Source organism: Brassica napus, chromosome A5 (genome assembly GCF_020379485.1).
Source record: "Brassica napus cultivar Da-Ae chromosome A5, Da-Ae, whole genome shotgun sequence".
In the NCBI taxonomy this organism is placed as follows: Eukaryota; Viridiplantae; Streptophyta; class Magnoliopsida; order Brassicales; family Brassicaceae; genus Brassica; species Brassica napus.
Genome location: NC_063438.1, coordinates 20,564,983 through 20,586,165, shown reverse-complemented (window position 1 = coordinate 20,586,165; position 21,183 = coordinate 20,564,983). Strand labels below are relative to the sequence as shown.

General features: G+C 32.9%; 3 protein-coding genes across 4 annotated transcripts; 1 reads left to right on the top strand and 2 right to left on the bottom strand.

Annotated features, from left to right (window-relative positions):
* Positions 1 to 3,052: 3,052 nt before the first annotated feature.
* LOC125608821 (ribonuclease 3-like protein 2) lies at positions 3,053 to 5,023 on the bottom strand. Its single transcript, XM_048779334.1, has 4 exons — positions 4,531 to 5,023; positions 4,267 to 4,419; positions 3,682 to 4,046; positions 3,053 to 3,527 (listed from the first exon to the last, which is right to left on the bottom strand). The coding sequence occupies exons 1-4, from the start codon at positions 4,957 to 4,959 to the stop codon at positions 3,347 to 3,349; spliced, it is 1,128 nt and encodes a 375-aa protein (XP_048635291.1). The 5' UTR covers positions 4,960 to 5,023; the 3' UTR covers positions 3,053 to 3,346.
* Positions 5,024 to 12,755: 7,732 nt separating this feature from the next.
* On the top strand, positions 12,756 to 14,834 carry LOC125608820. 2 transcript variants are annotated; one of them, XM_048779332.1, is made up of 5 exons: positions 12,756 to 13,002; positions 13,119 to 13,415; positions 13,494 to 13,599; positions 14,126 to 14,269; positions 14,424 to 14,834. In XM_048779332.1, the coding sequence occupies exons 2-5, from the start codon at positions 13,129 to 13,131 to the stop codon at positions 14,697 to 14,699; spliced, it is 813 nt and encodes a 270-aa protein (XP_048635289.1). In that variant the 5' UTR covers positions 12,756 to 13,002; positions 13,119 to 13,128; the 3' UTR covers positions 14,700 to 14,834. The 2 variants fall into 2 exon arrangements, with proteins under 2 accessions (XP_048635289.1, XP_048635290.1); XM_048779333.1 differs by having other exon boundaries at positions 12,757 to 13,002; positions 13,104 to 13,415.
* Positions 14,807 to 20,837, bottom strand: LOC125608819 (1,4-alpha-glucan-branching enzyme 3, chloroplastic/amyloplastic-like). Its single transcript, XM_048779331.1, has 20 exons — positions 20,486 to 20,837; positions 20,177 to 20,248; positions 19,341 to 20,089; positions 19,081 to 19,253; positions 18,904 to 18,993; positions 18,748 to 18,823; positions 18,543 to 18,650; positions 18,195 to 18,285; positions 17,962 to 18,063; positions 17,772 to 17,874; positions 17,273 to 17,410; positions 17,119 to 17,190; positions 16,919 to 17,011; positions 16,651 to 16,728; positions 16,473 to 16,580; positions 16,033 to 16,113; positions 15,622 to 15,726; positions 15,420 to 15,505; positions 15,265 to 15,319; positions 14,807 to 15,177 (listed from the first exon to the last, which is right to left on the bottom strand). Exons 1-20 carry the CDS (start codon positions 20,761 to 20,763, stop codon positions 15,145 to 15,147), a joined length of 2,691 nt encoding a protein of 896 aa, XP_048635288.1. The 5' UTR covers positions 20,764 to 20,837; the 3' UTR covers positions 14,807 to 15,144.
* Between the last annotated feature and the right edge of the window lie 346 nt (positions 20,838 to 21,183).

Here is a 21,183-nt window from a genome sequence, read left to right as displayed (position 1 = left end):
GACTAAAACCAAAAAATTGACCCGAATAGATCCGATCTGATAAAAACGATTAATACCCGACTTAAAAACATAAATATCTAAAATTATATGATTTGTGTGTTCAACTTTCTAGATTTTATTTTATGATTTAATTGAAATGTATTTTTGCTAACAATTTTTGTTATCATTTTTAGCATTTTGAAGTAATATAAAGCTTTAAATTTAAAATTTAAGTTTTTTAATTTTTTTTTTGTAATTATTAATAGTTTATTTTAAGTTATTGTAAAATTTTAGATATATATGACATGTTTTGATTAAATTTGATGGGTTTAAAAATAATTTTTGTAATTATTAATAGTTTATTTTAAGTTATTGTAAAATTTTAGATATATATGACATGTTTTGATTAAATTTGATGGGTTTTTGAGTATTTCGTGTCCTTTTCACATCATAAATATTCGAATCCGACCCAGACTCGATATGTAACCAAAATTACAGATATTTTATAGGTATTTTAATTATCGATCCAAATCGATCCGAATTCAAAAAGAACCGATCCGAATCCGAATCCGAACCAACAATTCACAAGTAACTATTGGGTCCAAATGTCTAGGATCCGAAAGATCCAAATCCAAAAGGAACATGTCCGAACCAGACCCGAATATCCGAACGCAGAACGCCCATGCCTAGTTATTAGTTTTACTCTTCTAAAACTGAGAGTGTGGCTGGCAATTTTTAGAGTAAATGAAAAAAAGAAATAAGAAGAAAATGGGAAAAAAAAAATAAAAAAGTGAGAAAATGAGGAAAAGCAAAAAAAGAGTTACACCCACTAAAACCTAGCGCAACAATGTGAGTAAGAATTCTTTTGTCTGAATAGTAATTAGAGTAAATATAAAAAAAGGCAAATTTACCTGATTGGCTACTTCATAAAGTAACTCAGAGTAATAATTTTCCACCGATAAAAGTTCTGCTAAACATACCATTCAATCAAAGCCTGAAAGAGAAAAGGGTGACTCGTTTTTTTTGGTCTAAAAGTGTGACTCATTTGTCCCTAAAAATAATTAAATTTTGTTTTATTTAGAGTATGACTAAAAAATAAGTTATACCCACTAAAACGTGAGTAAGATTTTTTTTTGTTTGAATAGTAATTAGAATAATTGTAGAAAAATGCAACTTGAACTAAACATACCATTCAATCAAAACCCTAATTGGTAAAACTTCAGCTGAAACCGGCGTAAATGTTTTTTCATCCGTAACATTATCGTTATTTGTGTTATTCAGTCACACCCATAATCTTTTTTGTTGCCTTCTTGGAACTTTGGGCTAGAGCTAGAGACAACATGAACCTGATTAACCGCATTATATATAAGTAATTGTCTGATAAAGTTTGATGTCATCATTTGGTTGTTTCTTCGTGTTATTATCTACAGGAAAAGTATATAGAGATATAGTTGGGAGTGCATACTATGTTTTTTTTTTTTTTTTTTTTGCTAAATGGTAAATATCATTAATGAAAATGAAGTTTTGGTTACAAAATTAATTGAAACCACAATCTGCTTAACAGCTGATTTGATCCTAGAGACCGCAAAAAAAAATTAAAAAACCCCTAGGATACACAAGGATTGATTCCAAACAACTAACAAGAGCAAGCTTGAAATCAATATGCAGTAAGATCAAGAAGACAACAATGTAGTCACCCTTATCGCAGCCTTCTTGCAGTATCTGAACAAATCAGAAGAAGCAAGAGAATAGCTGGGAGAAGTTTAGTCGAGAACTCACCGAAGTGGCTCCGAGCAGGCATCGACGGAAGCGCCTGGCTTACGCCCCGGAGCTACGCTGGAGGAGGACGTCGACCAACAAATCCTAGCTATCTCGACTGAGAGACAAAAGTTCAGGCCCGTAACGACGCTGCTTACACAGAAGCACAAGTTACGGTCAAGCGTAGGCGGTACAGCAGGCTCCATCACCGCCCACGCGACACTGAGGATGCAGCATACTATGTTGCTCCTGAAGTCTTACGTCGTAGATACGAGATAGAAGTTGAGATATGGAGTGGTGGAATCATATTATACATGGCTTGCCCCCATTTTGGGAAGGTAATAGGATATTCTATCTCTCTATCTGTCTCTTGTGCGTTCCCTATTGATTGCATAAAACAGCTGATATGTAAATATACAGAAACCAAGAAAGGAATATTTGATGCTTTAGTGGAAGGCCAGCCTTGGCCGTCAATCTCCAATAGTGCCAAAGATTTGTTGCCTAGAATGTTGACTGCTGATCTAAAAAATGCGGATTTCTGCTGCAGTTCTTCGTAAGTAACCCTGTGAAGGATATATAATCGTGAAACATTATTGTTAGGTTTTTTTTTTAGGTTGGTACATTATTGTTAGGTTACTTTCCATTATCTGTTCTTTCTTGATCATGAGACTTGCTTGAAGCTTGATTGTTTTGTACAGAGCATCCATGGCTTGGAGAAGAGCGATGAATAAGTTAAAGAAACTTGCTCTAAAGGTGAGAATGACTTCCAAGACACTGGAAATATGAAATGTGTGTGTCTTTGTCCTTTTCGTTTGTGCTAAATATCAGAGTCTGAATAGATCATTACGGAGAATATTAACACGGTAGAGATCCAGGATTGAAGGCAATGTTTGCTAACATAGACACAGATAACAGTGGAACAATCACATATGAAGAACTGAAAGAAGGTTTAGCTAAATTGGGATCTAAATTTACAGAAGCAGAAGTAAAGTAGCTCATGGATGATGTAAGTTGGTTGAAAAATGAATTCCAAGTAAGTAAAAAGTAAGAACTCATATAACCATGATTGTGATTGAACCAAGCTGATGTTGATGGGAACATTGCTCAGTGTGGTTCAAATCTTTTTTGCTTGTTTTTTTCTTGTAAAACCAGGACGGTTTGTATCCAATCCAGAAAATCAGGAGCTATATTGATATTTATTCAGGAGAAACAGTGGATAAGAACAGGACGATACTCAAAACTTTGATTGCTCGTCTTTTGTACTTTCTTGTGTTCTGTGTTATAAAGAGAGAAAGGTTGCATTCTTCTTATAAGATTACGGTTGTAACAGTGATTATTAACCTTTAAGGAAGATTTGAAACACAAACAAAACTCCAATCCTCGGACGACAACACTTAGAGGAGGAGGACATTCCCATCAATTACTTGTGTAAACTAAAAAACCCCATACAGTAACAAAAACCAAACTAATACCGACTACTACAACACATACAGACATTTGCCTGACACAAGACAAGAGTTCTCTTCTTCTCCACAACACACACAGACAGGTATTTTTTTCCTGAATGAGTCACTTTTGTAACTTAACAACAACATCATTCAAGAACCCACTAGAGATAATTAGATTTCCTTAGAGCTATTATCATGTGGTAAGCTGAGGAGTTTTCAGCTTTTTTTTTCTTGGATTCCTCATCCCCCTTCATATATAACGGACTCTCTTCACTAGGGATCTTTATTCTAGCTGAACACACAAATCTCTTCTCATTTGCCGACCCTCTTTCTTCCTCAACACTGAGAACAAAAGTCAGCCACAGTAACTAAATGGTTTAAGCAAAGCAAACTCTTATTAACTAGCAAACCTGTTCTGCTTCCCAAATATATAACACTCTAGAACTATTGAAAGATTCGAATCAATATTAGACTTTGGATCATGATAAGATTATACCTGTAAATTGGTTTAGGCCACTTTTTCTTGGAGCAAATCTCATACAACTTCCTCTTGGCATCTTCAACTTCAACCTCTACACTGCCCTCATCAATAACCATTGCAATAGGCGTACATTCTGAAAACTTCCCTAGTGCTTCCTTAGCAGCTAACAGCTTGGCGGTATCTTTGTTCTCAGCACTCCCAGAAGCAAACAACTGGTCATCGAGATATACACCAGCGATAATTCTTTTGCCCTCTTTCAGATACCTGATGGCGAGTCTCTTGTTGTGTTTATGACATAACTGGAAAAGCATACTAATAGGCTGAGGTTGCTGCTGGAGATCATCCAGTGTAAATATAGGTTCCAAAAGACCCCTGAAGATCTGCAAATCGAAAAATAGGTAAGCCTTAACATTAAGCAATCAATGTGTTCTAAAAATCGGTCTAAGCGGAGCTTAAACAAAACGATTTTTCTAGAACAATAAAAATTGGTGTAGGCCTCCGCCTAATCAATAATTTCATATAAAGCGCCTAACTATAGCCTAGCGATTATATGAGAATTTTAAGCATGATGGAAAGAGAGACAAGAGACAAGACACAGACCACCCAGAATCTTTGGAGATCAAAGTTGACATCTATGTAAACAGCTCCGGCTACAGACTCTAGGAGGTCAGCGAGAACTTTGGGAGCTTTCACTAATCCACCATAATAAACTGAGTCATCTTCTTTGCACACCGCCTCTGAGAACTCTGTAACCTATCAAAACGACACCAAAAGTACAAAAACTTGATGATGTCACGTTCCGACCAAATAATCACTCTGTTCCGACCAAAGTCCAGATTCAAAAACCGAACAAGATTTGGTTACCTTTTCATCTAAAGAAGGAGCATTGCGACGAAGAAAGCGGTAGAGACCGTGTTTGAGTGCGACACGGGCGAATTTCTCGGTGCTAACATTAGCAGCTCTCAACTGAGACAGCTCGTGCGGTTCGGCGTTAGGGTAAGTGAGGTACAAGTAGTTCGTCAGGGCAAGACCTACGGCGCTGTCTCCTACGAACTCAAGCCTTTCGTACGAAGGAAAGTCGACGCAAGAAGTGTGCGTAAGCGCTTCCTCGAGAAGGCTCTTGTTGGCGAAACTGTAGTTGACGATCTTCTCAACGGCTTGCAGAGATTCCATCTTCTCCGGCGATATAGGAGGGCGGGTGATCGCCTGAGAATTGACTGAAGGAAAGGAATCGGATAGGTTAGAGGGAGTGATCGTCGGAGAGTTGAAGTCCGGCGAGAAGAAGCGATCCATGGAGAGAGAGAGAGAGAGAGAGAGAATCTTTAAGCGAAGTCCAAGTGACGCGAGTTCTTTCGTTTTCTCTATATTTAAAAGTTTTTTTCCCAATTTCATTACTTTTGAGTTTTGACTCTCTTTGACTTTTTATTGATTAACACGAAAACACTAAACAAAACAATAAAAAAATACTCTATTTGTTTCACAATACATGATGTTTTGATTCATTACACAAATATTAAGAAATCTATTTTTCTTCAAAAAATAACTTTATAAATATAATTTAAAATTTTTTCAACCAATTAAAAAAATGACTGCACAAAAATAATATAAATATATCAAAACTTCATCTCTTTTGAAACAATAAAAATCTTCTAAAACATCAACTATTATAAAACGGAGGGAGTATTAAATATGACTCGTCGTCAATGTTTTCAAAATCGGTCTTGGTAAGTGGTAACTGAACTAGAAACTCCTTTTTCTGACTGAAATTCAATCAAGTTGAAGTGTTCAACTAGAGCTAGATGCACGGTCCTGCAAATGTTTTTTTATATTTGTTTTCATAATGTAATTAAATGTTTTTACACCATTATACACTTTATATAAATTATAATACAAATATGCTGTAACATAATTTCCCTAATAATCATGAATTTATAAGAAAATAAAAAGCAAACCGATAACACAAAATTGAAAAAAGAAAAAAAAAGATATTTGTTTATGGTATGTTTTGATTTGAACCAAAGAGATAGGAAATGCTAAGATTTGCTAGCTTTTTTTATGCTTGATTTTGGGATCCAGTTAACATTTTGTATGTACTTTTGTTTGAAATCGATAAAGGCTAAGATTTTGTGATTACTTAGAATCTGTGATTGTAGGTGTAATTGAGTTGTGATCTTCCAAATTTGCACACAAATAAATTACAAGTATAATATTTTGGGAGGTGAATTTATATTGAAAAGCAATGAATTGTACATATGAATTAGCATATAGTAAGTTTTTCACTTTGAGATATAGAAGTAAGACCTTATTGAAATCGATCTAAGCATGAGCACATATTTTCCAACGTGTTGAATTATTTATAAAATTTACATAATTTTTCTTTGGTTCAGGTTAAGTAAAGTAAGAAATATTTAATACCCGGAAAAGACAAGCATTTTTTAACGATATGTTAATTAAATTCTCAATGGTATTGGGTTGTAAATATTGTGCAACTATAAGAAGAATTCTTTATGTGTACTATTGTTTTAATAAAAAGTAGATTATAGAATTAAATCTAGTTTGTTAGTTACTTTGGATGAGTTTTACATATATAATTACTAGGGTCGATCCGCGTAGTTCAGAATGATTTGTATTTATCTCTATAATATTATTTGAGAAGTCAAATTCCTATGTGTCGCTCTCACGTTAACTCTCACGATTGTTGATTACACTGATACCCTTAATGAATTAACTTACATTTAAAATACTATCATTTATTATTTTATTTAGTTTCCTTTCTAAAAAATTTCGAAAATATACACATAAAATAAAAATGAAATTTTTTTATAAAGTTAAAAAAAAAGAAGAATTGAAAAACGAAAATATATGTATATATAATATGATTTCATAAAAAAAAGGAAAGTTCACAAAATAGTAATATTACATATAAAAAATATTTTTAAATAACATAAAATATTATTTTGAACTAAGAAAATATTTTCTTTATATCTAAATTTTCTTAGATGAAAATTATAAATTTCTATATAACATGATTTCATTAAAAACAATTTACACATATAATCTTGATATTAGAAACATAAATATTATTTCTTCTAAAACATAATTTAAACAATACAAAAAATTTCAAATTAATAAAAATATTTTTATACACCTATATATTTTCTTAGATGATTACATAAAATAATTAAGTAACATAAAATAATACATGTTTAATTATCGAAAAATATTTTATAATTAATAATATTGAAATGGTTTATTTATTTTTCATAAATTTAGTTGAGTATAATATCTTTCAATTACAGCAAACAAATATCGATAAAATATATTTTACATATATAATATTATTTTAAATACAATCACAATTTTTTTACTGCTTATTTTTAAGAGTTTCATAAATTTAGTTGACTATAATATCTTTCAATTACAGCAAAAAATATCTATAAATTATATTTTACATATATAATATTAATTTTAAATACAATCACAATTTTTTACTGCTTATTTTTAAGAGATATTAAAAAAACTAAAAAGAAAATTCTAAAATAAACATCGTTTGAACAAATAGTTACAAAATAGTTTAATGAGGTAGATATATTATATTTTATCATTATTCAAGTTATTTTTTCTTAATATTAAATATGCTTTTAAATTTTATGTTTTTGTATTTGTGGAACTTAATAGAACCATAATCAAACTACCAAAGCAAATCTAAATTCTCATTTTAAGATTATTCAAATAAATTTTAGTTTACATTCAATAAATCAAAGGCGTAAAGTTATTTAGAATTTTTAAAATATTTTAATTATTCTAAATATTGATATGTGTACATGAGCTTTCAAAAATGTATCAGCTACTTACGCATGTAACTTCATATTGATCATCCTTTATTTTCTAATATTTTTTAAAAAAACATCAACATATAATTTGATAAATGTTATAAAAATACATGCACATTTGACTTAATTATAATAAAAAAATAATTATACTTCATTTTTAATTTGAAAGAATATATGTAACTCAATATACTCACAACATGAATGATTCGACTAATCCAACTTATATCTAAAATCATAGATTTAACTACGATAAGATTATATAATTTTATAAGAATAGTAATTAATTTTATAAATATAAATCATAGGACAACTTAAAAAATATTAAAAATAAAAATAAAATATTAACCAACTGTTACAATTTAGTTCTTTTGTAAAATTTTTATATATAAATGAGACTTCAGAATATTATCGTTTTGTTATATTAATTTATGTAATTTGGAATCATACACTTTAGTTTATTTTTTTTATTTTACTCTAAGCACAATATATCTTAAGTTATACACAATCTTCATAAAATATATTTACATATCTAGATAACAACCACCTAAATGTAAATAAGAAATTAATCAAAATTTTAAAATATAGAATAAAAAATATTATATTTAAATTCATATATGCAATCTAATTTATCCAAATGATAACTAAATCGACCAAAAAACAACAAAACCGATTATATATAACATATATAAAAATTAAAGTAATATAATATTATTAATAACATATATAAAAATTAAAGTAATATAATATTATTAATATAAATGATGCATATAAATTACAAATTAATTTAATATTAAATGTAAGTAGCAATCAATTATTATAATATATTTACTTTAGAAATATTTATACCCGTGCATGAGCACGGGAAAATCAGCTAGTTTTGTATAATATGTAAATTGTTATCTAGATCACCCCCGAAATTAAGAGATGCAAGTACGGTGTAATATTTTTTCCATACAGGTTATGCGGATCAAAATTTTAAAATATAAAATTGAAAACTGATTCAACCTCATCGGGGCGGGTCGGATAAGATGGGTTTAACCCACTTTCCATCACTCAGTTACTCGACACAAAAATAGCAAATTTACTATGGGTCTATGTCAAAAATTATTTTTAGTTATGTCTGCAATATGATAACATAATACTGATTGTTATCAATTAGAGTACGTTTGACTTTTATATAAAATATTAATTTAATATCAAGTATAATATGTTATCTGAATAAATAATTAAGGTTTTAAAGATAAAGGTGATGATTAACTTTCAAAATGTGATTTTTAACATTTGTTTTCTTATATCAACTTTTTAATTATATATTAACAATCGACTATAACTTATCGTTAAATTTAAATATATTTATTTATTTGTTATTATGGTTTTATTACAAAGTAGTTTCTTATATATATAAAATGTTAAATTTATTATACTATAAATTTTGACTAAATAACATTAGTCATCAAATTATTTCTTTTCAATTGAAAACTGAAAATATTATATAATTATATTTGTATAACTACATTTATTTAAAATAAACTATGTTATTTTTTTATTTTTAATAGGAAACATTAAATATCTTTTCGTAATCTTTTCAATTGATTCAATGCGTCTAAATTACAAAAGATGATAAATGAATTCAATATTAATTTCAAGTCAATTAATTTACATTTAGATAATATATAACATGTATATATATATTATTAAAATGAAATATTAAAATATGTGACATACATGTTGATGATAATACTGATTAATTATCTTATTTTTCTTTTTGTTTAAAATTAAATTTAAGTCATAAAAGTCATAAAATAAATATATTTATATAACCTAATTAATTAATTTTACTATTTGTTAAAAACCGTGTTGAGACAATTTATTTCTACTTTTAAAATTACAATTGATTTAAGATGAAAATGTTCAATTGTTTATAAAAACAATTTATAGACTATTTGATATTGTGTAAATACTTTTTGTATAGGAGTATGAGATATGAAGAAATTCATAAAATTTAAAGGATTGTGATAATAATGTGTCAATTTATGTTGTTTCAATTGATGTTGTGGTTTCATGGCTTCATAAAAAGAGAGATTGTTTTTTTCGTATGTATATTTTTAATTGTAGACCTATTTATTACATTTAGTTGTCCGTAAATTTTAAATGTTAAATTTGGAAATATAAGGATACTTTATTTATTTATAAATCTGATTTCCTGAATCTAGTCATAAGATCTTAATGTCCAAACATAATACAGTGCATTACATATAAATGGAAGTAAATGGGAGAATGGGTTTAAGACAATGGCAAAATTTACACAATATAAAATTCATTGGTGGCATAAGTGGCCCATTAATTGTTTTGTTTACGTTTTTAATCAGAGCATTTTCTAAAATTTTAAAGAAAATCAAAATAAAGCGAACATGTTATCCAATCGAATACAATCATATTTAGCCTCTCAATCTTTTAACTTTTTCTGCACATAACACCATGTAATCAACTTTTCGTTGCTGGTCTCTTCTTCGAGAGACTAACCTCATAGTCGGTACCTTCCAAAACCGCACAATCCACTTCATTTTCGACGCATGCATTGAACAAATCCCAATTTTTTTCGTTTTTTGCAATGATCCACTGGTTAACACCTCTCTTTCCCTGCATTGCCCTAGCCGCCTAGGATCTCTGCAACCACGGCCGTCAAATCTATCCATCTCCTCCCCCGTCCTTGCCCGAAGACAACAAAGACATCCTCAATGATGTTTAAATGATGTGATGGTTGTTTAAAATGGCAACGGTTTCATCACCAACTCAACCAAACACTTTATTAGAGAAGTCAACCATGACAGTATATCCTGGATCATCTCAAATCGCCATTTCGAGGCTGATGAGTTCACTACATTTTTTAATGTTACACGCCTCTAGAAGAAGAAGGGTCACTACGTTTTGATAACAACAAGTCAACAATCATCTTTCAATTGAGAGAGTAGGAATTGCTGTAAACAAAAATTCAGAGAAACAAAAAGTGAAGAACGGGATGAAATGGTGAGAATCATGGAATTGGACATCCGTATTTATAGGAACAGTTCCAAAAATTGAAAAGTTGGTTGGGCTGGATAAATAAATGCTAAATAGTAGGAGGTAAATGTTTGGCTTCATAATTATAAAGCTTTATTAGATAGATTGAATATAGACGTTTCAATGCGTCTAAGAAATTGTCGAGGACATCTGAAGAAACAACGATGATGATATGGGTTTGCTAATAATTAGCCCAGTAAATGCAATAGCCCAATATCAATATTAAAAGAGAGTATGAATTGGCTCATCTTAAATAAAAAGCTCATATGTAATCGTATCGAAAAGCAATGAAACTTATTTAGAATATGACACATGTAACTTACTCTTTTTCCTATTTGATGATTTGGTATCACCAGAAATAAGAAAACACTACTAATAAGAAGTTTAATTATTAAAACTTCTTTTTTAAATTTCAAATTATTAAAATTTTCAATATAAATAATTATGAAATAAATTTTAAATACAAACCAAATCAAATTAAATACAAAATATAAAATTGATATATTTTATTTTAATTTATAAATTACTGTGAGTTATGAAAATTCAAAAAAAAAAAATCAAAAATAGTAAATTACAAATAAATTCTATTTATATCTAGGGGAATTAGGTTCTATAGCTACGAAATAAACCATAATTAAATATCTAACAAAAAAAAACACCTTCATTATTTATGTATTATATACTATATTACCCTTACTCTTCCGGTTAATGAAAGAGAAACTACTTCTTCTTTTTCTTTTTCTTTGATTATCAACTACCACACTCTTCTTCCATCTCCATTACTTTCTTCCGTCATCACTAAGTCTATAGTCACCACAAGCATCTCCAAATCTATAATATCTGCTACATAAATTATATAAGCTTCTGAATTTTACAGATCACGATATGGTTGAAGCGTCTTCATTTATCATATAAATTTCAGGTTGTACTATATACTATTTAAACATTATATACTATGTTATTTCGTTTGTTACTATTCTATTTCAATAATGTTTCATATTATATAATACATCCATATTTTGATATTTGGGGTAGGGTTTATATTTTTTTTTTTAGGGTTTAGTGATTTGTGTTTTGAGTTTAGTTTATAGAAAATCTGAGTTGACTTTGGGATAATCATTTTCCCTGCAATCATATATATATGTCAAAATTTGAACATTAATAATAATATATATACTATGTTATTTCGTTTGTTACTATTCTATTTTGATAATGCTTCATATTATATACCATGTGAAAATTTGATATTTGTTGTAGGGTTTATATTTCTTTTTAGGTTTTAGTGATTAGGGTCTTGGGTTTATTTTTTTTAGGGTTTAGTGATTAGTGTTTTGGATTTAGTTTATGGAAGGTTTGGGTTACCTTTAGGGTAATCATTACCTTCTTTCCTATTTGGTTTGTTACTAATCTATTTTGATAATGATTCATATTATGTATTATGTGCAGATTTGATATTTGTGTTAAGATTTATATTTCTTTTTGGGGTTTAATTATTAGTGTTTTGGGTTTATATTTCCTTTTAAAGTTTAGTGATTAGTATTACTATTTCATTTGTTACTATGTACTATGCTATTTCATTTGTTACTATTCTATTTTGACAATATTTCATATTATGCACTATGTACAGATTTAAAATTTAGATTAAAGTTTATATTTTTTTTTAGGATATAGTGATTAGTATTTTGGATTTAGTTTATGAAAGATTTGGGTAGATGTTTTGGTAAACATTACCTCCACTATTATTAAACTATTTATAATTTCATTAATACGAACTATACCATTTAGAATGTTTTATTCTATTTACTGTTTATCTTCTTCTATAACATTATCTCTTTCTCCAATCATCGCAGTCATAACATAACCAACACTACTTGTTTTGGATTTGACGAACTTTGTTTCATCCTTAATTACTTCTATTGTAGCCACTATGTTTGTAATCACCACTACCGCCAACGGCACGATAGCCACTATTGCCGCAATAATCATCAACGTCGTTTCATTCTAAGACAAATTAGGATGACTGGAGAAAGAAATAATTTTACTGGCAACCGGTTCAAAAAAAGGACAAAACGGGAAAAATATTACCTAAATGCTATGAGATCTAATAACGTCAAAATCAATGCCATATTCTTAATGTGTTACCGAAATATGACTAGTGGGCAAATAAGCCCTTATATCTATCCAATCCAAATGTTGAACAAAAAAAAGAAGAAGGAAAATCCATCGAATCCAAATATGTTCCGATATACTGTTAAACCCGATCTGACCCGCCGGTTACGTGGACCGTCGGATTTAAAAACCCTTCTGGTCGTCAGTCATTAAAAGGGTAAGAAATAAAATCAGCCTTGAACCCTAAACTGATGGTTGTCTACCTCTCAGTATGAGGTGCGCTCTTTGATGATAACTCGAATATAGTTCAGAGAAGATCGTAGGTGAATCCAAGGTTAGCTTCCGTCTCTGTTTATCTCGCGATCAATGTACAAGTATTGATTTTTTGAGATTATTTTGATTTGGTGTATGTGAGACTGTGTTTGATTTGTGTAGTTGTTGGAGTGGTAGGTGTTTGATAATGGAAGGAGAAGAGAGTGTGTTGGATGCTATATATGAAGATGAAGACGGGTTTGAAACCATGGAAGATGTTGACATGGTTGATGTGGAAGAAGGGGAGATTGCTGGTGAGCATGATTTACATTCTGGAGAGGGACAGAATGGTGGCATGGATGGAGACAAGGATAAAGATGGGATCTTGGGTAAGAAGGATGGGCAGAATCAGCCGAACAAGAACAAGAGGAAGAAGAATAAGAAGAAGAAGAGAAGAAACGGTCCTGTGATGGGGAAACCCATGGATTTAGACAGGTATTTCTGAATCCTTTTTTGGCTAAGCTTTTGTTGTTGTGTATTGAATGTGGTTGAATCATGATTCTGTTGTGGCAGGTTTGTGAGGGATACTTGTAGACGCCTCAAGGAGAAGAAGTCTTACATGGTATACACTGCTGTTGGCTGTCTTGGAATTCCTGCCTTAAGTGATCTTGTCAATGAGGTATTTTAAAACGTTTTAACTTACTTCAGGATGCTTTCTATTGCTATTTCAATTGGAATTCTGTTTAATCTGTTTTGTTTTTTATGGGAATTGAGGCTAAGTATAAGTGTTTAACCAGCATGAGTGGCAATCTTGTGTTAGCTATATTGTTTCATCTGCCGTCCAAGATTAGATGTTTCTTGGAGCCTTCTCTGCTGTTTCAGATAATGCCTTGTCCTGAGATATAGCTGGTGAAAACTTCGTATATTAGGTTGATATTTTTTTCCTCTTTTCTGCGCACTGGTGTTTTTCTCTGTTTCTATTGATTAGAAAATGTGAACCAAACCATGGGTAAGTAGATGAAGTGTCTACATTTTCAAACATATTTTCATGATTGAGGATGACGGTCTATCAAACCATACTTTGTGGATTTTTCCTCTGTTACTTGCTCAACATGGTTCTAAAATATTTTAGTCTGGTTTGCGAGAGTCCTGCTAAATTTATTGAGATATGATTGGTGATGAATAGGCTTATATGTTTGTCTCAGGTGGAAGCAATCGAGACATGTGGAGGTCAGGTGACTGCTGATGGTAGTAGGAAACGATCAGGAGGTGGTGTGTTGTGGAACATCATCAAAGCGAGACAACCCGCATCTTACAGAGAGATAATGAAAAAGACCAGGGATTTTGAGGTTTGTTCTTGCCTATTTTCTTATCACAACATGCTTTGATAAATCTTGTTCTTTAGCTTAATTGAAGAAATGTCATCATGGAGATTATGCGATGCCATGTTTTCTTTTTTACGCCTCTCTTATCTCTGTGTCTTACACTTTTGATACTTTGCAGAAGCAATTCAGGTATCCTAACACAAGACCAAAGTTAGGGCCAAAAAAAGATGAGGGTAGCTCCTCCGAAGGACTTGCCTCCGCAAATGCATCTTCTGATGAAGCTCTGATCACTGACATGTGTGCTATGCCGGTAGCTGAGCAGACTGAATCCAACCCGCAAAAAGAAAGGAAATCTGTTCATGAGAGGATCAGAGTACCTGTTTCGTATGATGAGCTTTTCGGAGAAGTACCTGTGGATGCTTCAGAAGCACAAGCACAAGACTCTTCTGTTTAAGCTCTTCATTTATAACATGTTTGCCTTGGAATTTTTTTTTTTGACTTGGTAAACAATTATAAGTTTATATAAGTTTACTTGCGGAAAACAAAGGTTTTGTTGAGAAATATAATTAACCCATCTATATACCCATTACCAAAGGCTTAAAGTCCCTAAAAACTACATAGCATCAGTGAAAGCCATAAAGAAAATGTTCATATGTTAAACTTTCCATTACATGTAGCTGGTTCAACAGATTTGTTTTCTTTTGAGGTACACAAGGAGGCACGAACTTCTTGTTTCTTCATCGCTCATCTGTTAAGGCAATGACTGACAATCTTCTCTATTCCCATCAGTGCTTGCAAGAGACATGTCTATGTAGCACTCTCGTACTGACCTTGGATTCAGAGCTAGTTTATCATAAAAACATGTTTGGTGCTTGTATACGCCATATATAGGGAGCGGATCATATTCGGAGAATCCGGGTCAACTTGTAAACCTGGAAATATAAAAAATGGAGTTTGAATCAATGTATGAACTTGTAAATAGGAAGCAACATAGATATATAGAGAAAGAGAGAACTGACTTGTGCAGTCCTGCTTGGCAAAAACACCTCTAAGCAATTTCTTTGACCATCAATTCTGCACAAACGTGGATATGGTTCAGAATGATGAACAGACCACATCTTTATTTCAATGGGAACTAGCACTTATAAAAATAAACTATGTGAAAATTATAGACCTCTTGCTAATCGACCGTTGAAGATACTGGTCCTCCTTTAGAAGTCCCTGACCCCCATATTTCGCTTCATCAGAGTTCAGTATCATCTGCAGAATCCAGGTAATATTCCCAGGTTAAATGCATAAGAAAGCCTTTACAGTAATTATAGGCTTTTTTCATGATGGTTGAAGGGTAGAATATATAGAAAGGGAAAAAAACTTACGGTATATTCACCAGCTTCCTCTACGCCGACACCATACTTTTCATAAGAATTCGATGGGTGGAAGTTAAAGATAAACAAGAAAGGACCCCTCGAGAATGAAATTACCTGTAGATGATGAACAATAAGTTGTAAGTACATTGTCCAAACCCTTTTATTCCTGATGCATATGTTTGATATACTGTTAATTTCTGATCTCGTATCTGTACATGTGTTTAGAGATATCATCATTATGATGCGAGAGGGCAACTGGTTCTATTTCTTTCTTTACACTCCTAGAAAATATTACATATAAAGGCAATTTGCAAACACTGCGTAGCATGCCAGTGGGCACTTTGAATATATATCTTCTGGTTCATACCGTGAACCCAAACAATTTTAAGTTGAAAAAAGCAAGCAACGGGAGTCAAATACCATATTTGCATCATTCACATGGTGGATGCTGGGAAGACCTCTTGAAAGGATGCCCTTGCTTTTATCCAAGTCCATTAGGTCCTACAAATATAAAAATAAGATCAGTAACTAAAATCATTTCTTCTGATCCAAGAGAAATTAAGGGTTGCAACAGTTTCTACTCCTTACATGTAAAGATGTACAATTTTAATAAGGATGTGTACGTTTATAAGACAGCAAGATAAAAATATACAATTAGTTGCCACTGCTCATCCTCACTAGTAAATGTTTTGAGGATCAAGTTCTCGAGTATTCGTGATTACATTCATTCGTCTCCTTCATAGACCAATACAGTATTGAACTGCTACGACAGTTTACATACACAAGCAGTTTTCTAGAGAGGCTACCAAATTGATGGATACGGAAGCAGTAGTATAATAAAGAAAGGCCACGGAAGATACCTTGTCAAAGGAAAACAACTGATGATGGATTCCACTTTCCAGCAGGTCCCAGCGGCGGTTAGCCAGCGAAAACGAGAATTTATTGCTCTGTGTAGGAAACTCAACCCTCTGACACAAGGACGACACGTCAGAAATATGAAAATGATGTCTTTAGAACAGTGAGAACATGGAGAGTTACCTCAGGATGTCCAAATTCATTTCCCATGAAGTTGAGGTAAGCACGGCCACCAATTGTAAACGTAAGAAGTCTAATCATCTGGTTTAAACAAAGACAAGAAACAATTTCAGAAACCAAGTGAAATAAAAGCATGAAAAAGCACCTAAGGAACTGGGTCCAGCTAAATGAATTTTGTATTTGTTTCCTCCCACAAGTTGTAGAATAAGAATTATCCTAAGTTATGTATGTAGTGTGTAAAGGCGTAGAAGATATCTAACGAAAGGGGTACCTTATGTAATGAAACGCCCCTGTCTAGCAACTTAATCTTATTTTGGACTCCACCAAACAAGATTTCAGCAAATGAACGCCCTCCTGATATGGACTAGTGGGGAAAGTAGAATACACAACAATGTCAATTAAACCTAAAAGTAAAGTGGTATAGTAGATAGCATATAGGTTTAGACATCTAAAGTTATAAAAAATAAATACTTGGTTGTGACTTTCGGCATAGCTGAGCATCTTGTCTACATACTCTTTGTTAGCCACCAATGTACTGACAATCTGCAACACTGGCAAAACATCAGAGAAAGGGACCAAAGTCTTGTGCTGTCATATCTAACAATTAAATTTAAAAAGCTAAGACCTTGCTCATGCTCCATTCGCTATCCGGTACGGTGTCAAGGAGAGAAACCCACATTTCTGTCGCAGAGAGGTTCACATAATAATCAAATCCTAGTCCACCTTGAGAAACTGGCTCACACAACCCAGGGTAATATGTTGCCTAATAGCAAAAAGAAACTCATTAAGTTCCACAGTGATTGCATAATGTAACCCCAATGATACAGATCAGCAGAAAATATAAACTGAATAAATGCAGAATCTCAACAAAAACTTATCATTTTTAACCACTAATACAGCTGGGAGTTCATAAAAAAGATAATTTGTCAGAAAACTTCTTTTACTGCCTATGGTCAACTTAATTAGCATTACACAAGCCAGTAGACACAGTGGTTGCTGTTATGGATTATACATGAGAAAACACATATACGCATGTTATCTGTTACTCATAGATTTTAAACAAGATAAGGAACATTAAAATGATGTTTAACTTATTGATAGAAGAAGAGTGATGTGTAGCTTACATCCTCAGCAATGGTAATTATATCTGGATGTAGATCGTGCAAGATTTCATTGGCCAAAATGAGGTACATCAGAGCATCTCGGTCAACATACTGATTGCAATAGCTGCAGCGGGACAAACATCAACAATTTGACCAAACTGTCACCAAAATCCAAATTACACAAAGCATCTAAAGAATGGAGATGTCTTACTCATCAAAACCGCTATTAAAAGGAGCAAAACCATTGTGCGTGTAGATCATCGAGGCAAGCGAGTGAAATTGGTAACCATCAACTTGATACTCTGTAATCCACCTACAAAATCCAATTGCCACAGCATCAGATTCCTTATCCCAACGAAGTGCAAGATACTTTTCTACTAGACCAAAGAGTGAGTACACCCAATGCATTATTCACAAACCACATAACAATGTGGTTGCTTTTACCAGTTTAGATTTGAAATGAGAAAATGAAAAACATCCAAGTCGCCGTATTTGAACATCCGTGTGCCCCAGTGTTTGTGATGCCCCCTTTTACCTGTTTGCAAGATGAAAAATGGAACATGGTGTTTAAGAAACGCTCAGTCATATTCAACTATGTCGAACATATTTGAGGCCATCTTTAGACTTCAAAAGGCTATGAATATACGTTGGTTGTAGCACAATAACTATGTTGCTTATTTTCCAGTTACATAGCGATGACTAGGCCATCAACAAATTAAAATAAAGGAACACTGTTTGAACATCCAAAAGCATGAAAGATATTTAAAGTAAATTGATATTATGGAACATTACCATGATGAAAATAGCAATCGTTCGAACCATCAAAAAGCGAAAGCCCAACCATTTGATCAGCTGCTGCATAAGACTGCACAATGTCTAAGAAGACAAGGAGTCCTAGGCCTGTATGTAGATTAGTTCAACTTATTGTATGCTCCATTAACAACAAGTTTGACTCAAAGCCTCTGGCAACATTAAAAGAGACACCAGAAACACTTACCATGTGCTTCATCAACTAAGCGTTTGAAGTCATCTGGCGTTCCATATCGGCTACTGACAGCAAAGAAATTAGTAACCTGAAATGGTGATGGATACGAATTATGGCAAATGAGGAAAGAAATACAAACTTTAAAGAGAGGAGTTTTAGCATGCTGACCCTATAACCGACAGTGTAATAATCCTTGTGCTCAGGAATACCAATCAACTGGATTGCATTGTATCCTGCTCTTTTCACATGAGGAAGGACCTGATGTTTTCATAAGCCACAAAAAAACTAAGATATGTGCATAACAAGATTGCAAGAATACAATGGACGCATTAGGAGGTAAGGTACCTTCTTGGTAAAGTCTTCGAAAGATGAAATCTTTGCCTCAGACCCACTGATTCCAACATGACATTCGTATATGCGCAATGACTTTGGTTTGTCTGGCTTGGAGTGTTTCCACTTGTATGCAGATTCAGGAGAAGGTTCCCAGTGAATTGCATAAGCTTGCTTTCCCTCGTCCTCTGTTTAGAGATCAGTGACTAAATGCTTGATACATTACCATGAAAACATCAACATAACAAATAAAGATACGCAGATGCTATCTATACCTGGTTGCACATATGTAGCCCAAGCAGGCACCCGTTCAAGCGGTCCATCAGGAGTGTTGAAATACAATCTATACTTGCTTCCATGTGGAACAGCAGGAATGTACTTTTCCAACCACGCCTTCCTTCCTTTACGCGTCTCTAACCAATACGGAATCGGAGGTGACTTCTCATAAAACTTCTTCGTCCATTCCGGAGATGTCACAACATTATAGACATCATATGGTTTCCCTCGACCGTCATCAATGATGTCGCATGGAGGTAGATTACTTGGTGGATCATTCTTATGCTCCTCTTTGTACTGCTTATACCTCGTCTCTGCGTCTGGTATCTCACCTAGATCTTCTAACGTCTGTGGACTGTTGGGACCAAACAGCTGCTCGTATAGTTTTGCAGGAACTTCGTACCGGTTTTTAATGAACCGGTCCTCACCAGGCTCCCAATACTCATCATTGGCTCTCTGGAAAACCTCTTCCGCTGTTACACCGCTGTCTCCTTTATCATAGTCATCCACGTAGTTGTACTGCTGGAAGTATAGTTCTTCTGGTTCTTCGCCTTCTCTTAACTTATCTTCAAGAATAATGAACCAATAGCCAAAGTCATCATGGCCAAATAATCCTTCTCTAGCAGAGTTTTCTGTTGGAGACCATCCGTTGAAGTCTCCGATTATAGCACCGTAACGAGCACCTGGACCCCAGTCTATGAAATCAACACGGTGTTCCATGTGTCTATGCATCCCTAGTAACTCAAACCTACACGGAGAAGGATTCAATACATTAGACAAAACCATTTTGCTAGCTAATATAGTGAGTGAGATACTAGGATACTGGGATACATACCCTGAAGCAAGATCTCTGAGATCGAAGTGACGTTTGAGAAGCTCATCTTTAAGGTCTTTTATAGCTTTATGCCTACAGGGTTTAACAAAAGGAACACGCTTTATATACATAACTGTAGCAAAGATTACAACTTTAAACTCTTTGTTCTACCGTTTTATACAGATAAGTGTAGCTAAAGAGCTAAAGTTTCGAACTTTATAACTTCGAATGTAGTGTAAGATGTGTTTTAGAGTGTAACTCGTGTAGAAAGATTACAACTTTGAACTCTTTGTTCTACCATTTTCTGATCAAAGATGAGATTTTTTTAACCTTTCACGGAGAAACTGAGCGAAGATTCTGTCGGCGATTCCGAGTTTGGTGAGAAACCCAACTGGGTCGACTCCGGAATCGGCATCGCTATTAGTGCTCTGACTCTTCTTCTTCTTCTGTTGCTTTTGCTGGCGCGGTTGGTCGGCGGCGAAGCATGTCACTTTCACCTTGATTTTTCTGGGGAAGTTGATTCCGGGGATGCCCAGGCGGGTCTTGTCGGAAACGAAAAGGTTGTTTGGGTAGAAAGAAAACGAGGTTTGGTTAGAGAGGGAAACCATTTTTTCTCGTTGGTGCCAGAGAGAGCTCTCTACTCTACAGCAGGATTTGTTTAATAGACAGTCAGGAGGGTTTAAGATAAGAGGTTTTTTGAGTCAACTCGTGATGTGAACGAGTTCACTCTCCCTTTGGATTTTTTTTTCTTGGATTTGAACTTGAACCAAACCGAGCGCAAATAAAAACCGGTCCAATCTTAGAACCGATTGTTCAAGAATTTCAAAAATCTTGAACATAAAGGTTTCAACGCCGGCCTATTCAATCTATCTATCTATACTACTATTTATGAAGTGATTTGTCTTATTTATCATTTTTTCATGATTTTAGTTAATTTGCTTACTTGTCATCTCTTCTATGATTTTAGTATAAATCATTAGTTTTATTAATTTTTTTTTGATATATATATTTATCATGATATTTAAAAT